General features: G+C 68.6%; 1 protein-coding gene across 1 annotated transcript in view; it reads left to right on the top strand.

Annotated features, from left to right (window-relative positions):
• Positions 1-41: 41 nt before the first annotated feature.
• Positions 42-8,734, top strand: part of JAG2 (jagged canonical Notch ligand 2) — a 15,434-nt gene continuing 6,741 nt past the window's right edge. The window contains exons 1-13 of the mRNA XM_024759189.1: positions 42-97; positions 1,863-2,114; positions 2,260-2,320; positions 5,668-5,798; positions 5,909-6,028; positions 6,178-6,291; positions 6,468-6,581; positions 6,698-6,811; positions 6,893-6,939; positions 7,047-7,217; positions 7,969-8,119; positions 8,227-8,379; positions 8,454-8,567. Coding sequence (XP_024614957.1) covers positions 1,898-2,114; positions 2,260-2,320; positions 5,668-5,798; positions 5,909-6,028; positions 6,178-6,291; positions 6,468-6,581; positions 6,698-6,811; positions 6,893-6,939; positions 7,047-7,217; positions 7,969-8,119; positions 8,227-8,379; positions 8,454-8,567 — 1,507 coding nt within the window. The 5' untranslated portion in view covers positions 42-97; positions 1,863-1,897. The remainder of the gene's footprint in view (positions 98-1,862; positions 2,115-2,259; positions 2,321-5,667; positions 5,799-5,908; positions 6,029-6,177; positions 6,292-6,467; positions 6,582-6,697; positions 6,812-6,892; positions 6,940-7,046; positions 7,218-7,968; positions 8,120-8,226; positions 8,380-8,453; positions 8,568-8,734) is intronic.

The following is an 8,734-nucleotide window of genomic DNA, read 5'->3' as shown; positions in this document are numbered from 1 at the left end:
GGCCTCAGGTACCTGCCGGGCCCCTCCCTGTGTCCGCAGCGCTCCTTCACTCTCATCGTGGAGGCCTGGGACTGGGACAATGACACCACCCCAGATGGTGAGTTAGCCCCGGCTGGGTGGACCGCTGCCTGCAGGGCCTCCCTCAGGGCACTGGGAGGCTGACCCCCTCGTTCACGGAGATGCACCTAGCCAGGTTCCTGGTCCTTTGCCTGCTGGGGACAAAGGCCCACGTGGCAGGAAAGACCCTGAGGATCTTTGTGCTGTTTCCCTTTTTGCCCTGGCTGCGAGGAAGCTCTGCCACCCTTGTGATTTGCTGAGCTGCGCGTGCATTGCCCTTCTCCCCAGCCTCAGCTTCCTCTGTGTTGTTCTGATGGGCGTGTGTCCTCACTGAGGGCCGAGGGCCGCACCTGGGCCTCCCCAGCGCTCCCGTAGCCTCCTGCTGAAGACCCAAGCCTGTTCTTTCGAGGCCGGGTCAGTGGCGCAGCGGAGTGGTTCGCTGCCGAGAGCTCTCTCTGGCTTTCTGAGCCCCCCTCTGCCCACCTGCCCTGGAACTTGGGGCTTGCTGACCCTCCCCCGCAGGCTCACCTGGCGGCTGGCCGACCTTGCAGGGCGTCTGCGGGGCCCCGTGGTGGTGGGGCAGAGAGGTTTTCCTTGGACAAACAAGGAAGAGCATTTGCATGCACGGCCCTGAGGCAGGAGTGAGCCCGATGCGTCTGGAGAAGAGCATGGGGCCCTCGTGGCAGGGGTGGAGGCAGCGATTAGGCCAGCAAGGCCGGGGTCAGGTCGCGGAGGCTTCGTGGGCTGGCTTTCTCCCAGAGCGGGGTCGCTCAGGCTGCTGCTGGAGGGCGGGTTGCAGGACCGGCGTGGAGATGGCTGAGGAGGCGGTTGTGTGAACGCAGGTGGCGGTTGGGGGTGCTGGGACCAGGAGCAGCCTGCGGGGTGAGAGGGGCTCCGGTCGCTCTGAAGGCCAAGGCATGGGGCTTGCTGGTGGGTTGGACGTGGTGAGAGCGGGCGGGGGTGGCCTGAGCAGCCGCAGGGCCGAGAAGCCGTCTTGCGGACGGGCTGGAGCGCAGTTTGGACATGCTGCGTTTGGGGGCAGTGTCACGCGGGCAGTTGAATGCCGAGGCAGACCGAGCCCCTGGGTCCCACAGGTGACGACGCTGTGGAGACGCAGAGGGGCCGCTGGAAGCGGCGGTCAGCGGGGCTGGGCGGGCGTGGGGACAGGCTGCCCAAGGCAGGAGTGTTCCCCGGAGGAGGGCGGGGATGGGTCGGCCCAGGGAGAGACGCTTCAGGGAGGGGCCTGGCCTCTCCTGTAGCTCGGGGGTGGGGGGGTGCACGGGATCCTTAGCCTCTTATTGCAGACTTCCCCGAACTGGTACGAGCGTATAGGGAGACGTACCACGAGCCCAGCGCCTGTGGTTGCCAGCTCAGGGCGCTTCCGCCCACGCGGCAGCTTGGTTTGAAGGGAGGCCCAGCCATCGGGTCGCTGGATCCGTGCGTGCTCGGGGCCGAGAGAGGCTTGTTTTCAGATGAGCGGTAGTGAGCGGTGCGGTTGCTGCAGGGAAGGCCCTCAGAGAGAAGGGGTCCCGGCAGGGGCGGGAGGGTGGCCAGCGACGTCCACTGGTGAGGGGTGGGCGTGGTGCCCGGTGGGGGTGTCGGTGGGAGCAGGGCCGCGGGCTGCGGGGCACAGGCGGGGTCGCCTGCGTTAGCGGGGCAGGAGGCCCCTCTAGCCCCGCGCTTCCTGCGGTGGCCCTGCTGTCCCGGCTCTGTGGCCTGAGGCCGCTGGCCGCGTGGTTTGGCAGGCTGTGCGCCTCCGAGGGGGGTGTGGTGGCTGAGCCGGCTGACTCTGCCGCCCCCCCAAGAGGAACTGCTGATCGAGCGGGTGTCACACGCGGGCATGATCAACCCGGAGGACCGCTGGAAGAGCCTGCATTTCAGCGGCCACGTGGCACACCTGGAGCTGAAGATCCGCGTACGCTGCGATGAGAACTACTACAGCGCCACCTGCAACAAGTTCTGCCGGCCGCGCAACGACTTCTTCGGCCACTACACCTGCGACCAGTACGGCAACAAGGCCTGCATGGACGGCTGGATGGGCAAGGAGTGCAAGGAGGGTGAGCGGGCTGTGCAGGGCCGCGTGGAGGGCTGTGCGGGGAGCCACCCGGAGGCCCCCCACCCCCACCCCGTGCCTGCCTCAGGGCTGTGGGGGCCCGTGCATGGCTGGCAGCAGCGGCGCCTCTCTGATCTCTCTCTTTGCAGCCGTGTGTAAGCAAGGATGTAACCTGCTCCACGGGGGATGCTCCGTGCCTGGGGAGTGCAGGTGAGTGGGTGCCGGGCGCTGCCCCTTCTTTGCTCTCCGGGCACACTTGCTCCCTCAGCAGGGTTTGGCTGAGCGCCTGCTGTGGACGCGGTGCTGGGGAGCTGGGTGTTGGGGCCGCAGTGAGTGGGGACACGGGCCCTGCTCCCACGCAGCTTATAATCGGCACAGGGACGCACGTGGCCTCAGAGCCTGGGCGTGCCCAACAGTGATAGCCCCACGAGGACAGGGGTGCGGGGGCCTGGGGAGGGGGCGGCCAGGGCCGTTTCACGTAACTTGGTTGGGACGGTCTTACACGGGAGGCAGAGAGCCACCCGAGGGCAGGTGGCTGCAGCACAGGAGGTGCAGAGGGCACAGCGGCTTGTGCTTGTGGGTGGAGGACAGGGAGGGTGGTGAGTGTGGGGGGGACCTAGAAAAGAAGGGGGTGCTGCTGCAGGGTTTGGAGCTGAGCGAGGTGGGATGGAAGGACCAGAGCAGCTGCTGTGTGGGAGGGGCCAGGCTGGGGAGGGGGTGTGTGATGGTGACGGTCCAGTGGGAGGTGGAAGGGTGGGCAGTCCTGCAGACGTCCTGGAGTGGAAGCGGGGAGGATCGGGGAGGACCCCAAGCCTTCTATACCCTGTGCCACTGGACACAGGGATGGGCTCAGGTGCAGCAGGCAGGGGTGAGAGCAGGAGGTGCCCCGCCCTGCCCTGCCCCGGGTTTGTGGGGAGAGGCCTGGCCCGAGACACGGGTGGGCCCCTGAGGCACACGGGCGGTGCTGACAGCCGCCGGGGGGCAGTTGGAGAGGAGAAGAGGTCCAGGAGCCGGTCCCAGCCTCCTGCTGGTGACAGTGTACGATGAGCTGGCAGAGGCCACCGGGCAGTGACACAGGGTTGGCCGGGGGTCAGAGGGAACCAGAGAGCGAGGGTTCCCCGCAGCCTCATGCAGACACGGGAGGCCATCGGAGACCTTGATTGGGGGGAAGGTAGAGTTGCCGGCTTGGGCAGGGTCTGGTGGCTGTGGGAAGGGAGGAGTAGTCCTGCCAGGTAGTGGGCAGAGAAGCGGGGGTTGGGACAGCTGGAGGGGCGGGGCCAGGCTTCGGAGCCGGGAGGGCTTAGAGCAGGGCTCTCTAGGGTGTGTGAGCAAGGGTGGGCTCCGCGGGTGCGTGAGGATGGCCCGGGAGCTGGGCCTGGGGGACCAGGTGGGTGCTCAGGGGCGAGCCCCTGGGAGGGGCCTGCACGTTGGCAGAGATGCGCAGGTGCGGGGAGTGACGCCTGTGCCCCAGCCTGGGGTCTCACTCATCCCGGAACCCCTGGAGGGCGGCTTTGCTCCCAGGTGTGTTTTTCAGGTAAGGGCGCTAAGCAGAGAAATGTAGTAACTCCCCCGTTGAGTGTGGACGGGGAGGGCAGTGTTTGGGATCCGGGGCCGGGACGGGAGGGTGACCCTCCGCTCGTCCCGTGGTGGCTTTGGCCTGGGAAGTGGCATGTGGAGCAGACCCGCCAGTCCCAGGGCAGGGAGGCGGGCAGGCTGCCCAGGGATAGGCAGGGGGCTAGGGCTGCACCCACCCGGCCACTCACTCTGCCAGGTTTCAGACAAGTTGAGTGGATCTCCAAGTGGCGTGGGGAGCACAGTGCCGGTGAGAGGGCACCTGGGGCCTGGCCCAGGGTGGGTTCATGTCTTGAGGGACAGGTACCTCCAGGAACCAGATCCTGGGTGGGAGACGGAGTGCAGCACTGCTCCCTGCCCTGGGCAGGGCCCTCCCCTGAAGCCCTGCCCTGTGACCTGTGTGGTGGGCATGAGCCCTGGGACTCCGGGCAGACGGGTCCCCACCTGGGTCTGAGCACAATGGAGCAGGGCCGTGCTAGCGGCTCTGGGTTGCCGGTGACGGAGCAGCCGGGTGGGAGGAGGGTGGGAGAGGCCCGCCCTCCACTGCAGTGTGGGCTGTGCAGGAAGGCGCGGAGGGGGCGGGGGGTGCGGCGTGGGACGCTTGGGACAGAGGCTCTAGGTGAGCCCTAGCCGCCTCTCTCCCTGGCCTGCGGGTGAGGCCCAGCTGCCGCCCGTGGCTCAGGGCTCAGGTTTCAGCGCAGGACAAACCCCCACCGGATGCTGCGGAGATGGCCGTGCCTTCCTGCCGTCTCCTCCCTGGGCTTCTGGGGCCAGGAAAGCTGGGGTAGGGGGGGCGTGGAGAGGGCTGCCCCACCCAGGGCCGAGAGCGCGCCCGAGGGACCCGCGTGCTCCCTGGCAGGGGTCACCCGGAGGGAGGGTGGTGGATGGGGGCGTGTGGCCCAGGCCGGCACACACACCGCGCACGCCGCCCCCGGGTACGGGGGGCCGGAGGAGCCCCTTCTCACCGGCCTTGGTTTCCCTGTCCCGCATTGGCTGAGCTGGCCAGCGTCCCTGCTGGGTGCCGTGGGCCACGGGGGCGGCCCGGGAAGGGCCGTGGCTCTTTCCTTTTCCAAAAATAAATCCACGTGGTGGGTGATGGCACGGACGTCACTCCATCCTGCAGGACGAAGTTCTAGGGAGGGTCCCCTGGGGGTCACATCCAGGGCCTGAAGGGCAGCCCGCCGGGCCCCGGGGCGTCTAGCACAGGGTGCTGGTCTCTCTCCCCCGAGAGCAGTGCCCCCGGCTGGCTGAGCTCCGGCCCTCGCTGATGGCCTGGGCGTCTTTCTGCCCCTCCTCCTGAAGGACTTCCCACAGAGGACGTTGGCCCACAGCTCAGGCAGGGCCAGGCCTCAGGGTCGTGGCCTTGCAGCCAACAGGCCTTTTGAGGCCATTTGCCGGGGAGCGGGTGACTCTAGCCCAAGGGCTGCCCTGAACCTGGCTTCTCTCAGGGCTGGACTGGGGCGGCCTGTGGGCCTCAGTGTCCCCATCTGTGAGATGCGCCCGTGATTGGGCCTCGTGGAGAGAGAAGTTACTGCCCTTGAGTCCCAGGTGAGGTCACGTGCTGCGCCCACGGTTACCGGCTGGGGCCAGGCCAGGAGTCCTTTCCTGACGCCCCGCTGGCCCGCGCGGGCCTGGCAGCACCTGGCCCTCTCATTCCTGGGGTCCCGGCAGTGCCTTCCTTTCCTGGCGCTTGCTCTCGGGGCCCTGCTTGGGGTGAGTCCCAAAATAGCTCCGGGAGGAGTGACTGGACAGCTGCGGCCAACCGTGCGAGGCCAGCGGCCGGGAGTGCCGTGACGGTGCGGGCTGGCCGGCGGGACCATAACCCCCGCCTGGCCCGGGGCCCTTTTCAGTTCAAAGGCTGAGGCTGCCGGCCCTGGGCGGCCCATGTGACTCTGCGCCCGTGTCCCCAAGCCACCCTGGGAGCGGCCAAAGCTCCCGGGGTCCACTGTTACACACGTGGCCTCACGGCCCTCGGCTTTCCCCAGGTGCAGCTATGGCTGGCAGGGGAGATTCTGTGACGAGTGCGTCCCGTACCCGGGCTGCGTGCACGGCAGCTGTGTGGAGCCCTGGCAGTGCAGCTGCGAGACCAACTGGGGCGGCCTGCTCTGCAACAAAGGTGTGCCTGGTGGGCGAGGGGCGGGGGTGGTGAGGCCCCAGGTAGGCGCCTCGGGGAGGTAGGGAGCGAGGGGCTCGGTCTACTCCCTGAGCGCCCACCCCTGGCCCTAGACCTGAACTACTGCGGCAGCCACCACCCCTGTACCAACGGGGGCACGTGCATCAACGCGGAGCCTGACCAGTACCGCTGTGCCTGCCCCGACGGCTACTCGGGCAAGAACTGCGAGCGGGGTACGTCGGGGCCGGGAGCTGGCTGGGCCCACCACTCTGGCCTTTTGTGTGGCAGGCACCCCCCCGCTCCCACCTCGGGGCCTTGGGGGCTTGGGGAGGAAGGAGGGGCCCTGGGCCGCCACACCCACTTCCCGTGGTTCTCAACACAGCCGAGCACGCCTGCGCCTCGAACCCGTGTGCCAACGGGGGCTCCTGCCACGAGGTGCCCTCAGGCTTCGAGTGCCACTGCCCATCCGGCTGGAGCGGGCCCACCTGTGCGCTTGGTGAGTGCCCACTCCAGTGCCTCTGGGGCACTCAGCCTGGCATCTGAGGGGTCTGGAGGGTAGGGGTGGAGTGGCCGCGTCCATGTGGGCGGCAGTGGTCAGGGGAGGGGTGACAGGAAGAGCCAGGCCCGTGTCCCTCCTTCCCGCCCCACACCTCTTCTTCTGATCCTCTGCAGACATTGACGAGTGCACCTCCAACCCGTGTGCGGCAGGGGGCACCTGCGTGGACCAGGTGGACGGCTTCGAGTGCATCTGTCCCGAGCAGTGGGCGGGAGCCACCTGCCAGCTGGGTGAGGGGCCCGCGGGGCGCGTGTGTGCGTGGGCTGTGCACTGGGCATGCGCGGCTGCTGCGGGCGCCGGGGCGGGTGGGGCCTGGGCCCCATCGCTGCCCTTGTCTCGTTCACAGACGCCAATGAGTGTGAAGGGAAGCCGTGCCTTAATGCTTTTTCTTGCAAAAACCTGATTGGTGGCTATTACTGTGATTGCATCCCGGGCTGGAAGGGCACCGACTGTCACATCAGTCAGTACGGGTGGGCGGGCGCAGGTGGGCGGGGCTGGGGGGAGAGGGAGTCCCAGCCGTAACAGTGCCTCTGCCCCGCAGACGTCAACGACTGTGGGGGCCAGTGTCAGCACGGCGGCACCTGCAAGGTGAGGGCCGGTCCGTGCCGTGCGCGCACGTGGGGGGAGCGTCGGGGGAGCCGCCTGCGGGGGCGGCTGCGGGAGGTTCACCCCCCCGCTCCCCCCACTCCCCCCAGGACCTGGTGAACGGCTACCTGTGCGTGTGCCCACGGGGCTTCGGGGGCCGGCACTGTGAGCGCCAGCTGGACGGATGTGCCAGCAGCCCCTGCCACATCGGCCTCTGCGAGGACCTGGTCGACGGCTTCCGCTGCCACTGCCCCCAGGGCTTCTCGGGGCCGCTCTGCGAGGTGAGGCCTGCGTGTGCTACCTGCCTCCCCCTCCTCCAGCCGCTGCCCGGGTGGCCCGTCCGAGTGGCCAAGAGGGACCACAGTTGTCGTCGGCCCTGCAGAGAGTCCGGGCTGCCTTTCTGGGCAGGGGCAGAGCGGGGCCGCAGGGTCACTGCTTGTCACGATGAGCCCCTCCTGGTGGGGTGGGCCGGGAGCCCTGGCCGGTCAGCCGGCTGCCCCAAGCCCTGTCTGTCTGATTCCCACAGTGGCTGGAGCACCTGGGCCCCTGAAAGAGGGGCCCTAGGGTGGGGTGGGGGTGCCACACGCGGGTCTGAGGAGAGGCTCGCGCACCCACCGCCCTCTGACCTGCCCTGGCCGTTGCAGGGGAGACTAGTGGGGCTGCAGGGGTGCAAGGGGCGGGTCTCCTGGCCAGCAGCAGGCTTCCTGGAGCCCAGGATAGAGGTCCTGTCCAGCGCCGTGGAGCCTGGCGGTGATGCTTCTGGGAAGGACCCGCGGACAGGGCTCAGGGTGGCCCTGGTGGCTGGGGAGGGGGGCCCGATAGCTGGCCTTCCTGCCAGTAGGAGGGGCGAAGGCCGGATGCAGCGGAAGAGGGCTGCCCTGGAGGCGAGGGTGGTGGGAGGGGCCTGGCCTGGCTGTCTAGTCCAGGTGGGGCCTGGACCTTGGGGTTCCTTGTATGGACGCCAGCGAGGCCTGGTTCATTGTCCAGCGCCAACAGTAGGGCCTGGGCTCTCGTGGGTGCCCCGCCTCCCAGGTGGATGTTGACTTCTGCCAGCCAAGCCCCTGCCAGAACGGGGCCCGCTGCTATAACCTGGAGGGCGACTACTACTGTGCGTGCCCCGAAGATGTGGGCGGCAAGAACTGCTCTGAGCCCCGGGAGCCGTGCCCTGGGGGGGCCTGCAGAGGTGGGTGCAGTGTGGGCGGGGCCTGAGGGCGTGGTGTGGGGTGGGGTGAGGTGAGAGGTGGGTGGGGTCTGCAGAGGTGGGGCTGACCCCTCCCATCTCTGTGGCAGTGGTCGATGGCTGCGGGTTCGAGGCGGGGACCAGGGTGGCCCGCGTGGCCCCCTCCGGCGTGTGTGGCCCCCATGGACACTGCGTCAGCCAGCCCGGGGGCAACTTTTCCTGTGTCTGTGACAGCGGCTTCACAGGCACCTACTGCCATGAGAGTGAGTGGCTGTGGACCGGGGGCTGGGAGGGGGCCGGGAGGCCTGGGGACCTGGCTTACGCCCGCCTCCTGCAGACATCGACGACTGCCTCGGCCAGCCGTGCCGCAATGGGGGCACCTGCATCGACGAGGTGGACACCTTCCGCTGCTTCTGCCCCAGCGGCTGGGAGGGCGAGCTCTGCGACACCAGTGAGTGGGCCGTGCTGCCCCTCCCTCGGGCCCCACGTGGCCTGTCACCGGGCACCTCAGCCTCAGCGGCCCCAGGTGGTCACCAGCTCCACGTGGCGAGCTGGTGACCGGAAGCCGGGTGTGTGTGTGTGTGTGTGTGTGTGTGTGTGTGTGTGTGTGGGGGGGGG

This window comes from Neophocaena asiaeorientalis, unplaced genomic scaffold (genome assembly GCF_003031525.2).
Source record: "Neophocaena asiaeorientalis asiaeorientalis breed wild unplaced genomic scaffold, Neophocaena_asiaeorientalis_V1.1 scaffold476, whole genome shotgun sequence".
In the NCBI taxonomy this organism is placed as follows: domain Eukaryota; kingdom Metazoa; phylum Chordata; class Mammalia; order Artiodactyla; family Phocoenidae; genus Neophocaena; species Neophocaena asiaeorientalis.
Note: the sequence above shows the minus strand (reverse complement) of the source record. Positions and strands in the feature narration are given on the sequence as shown.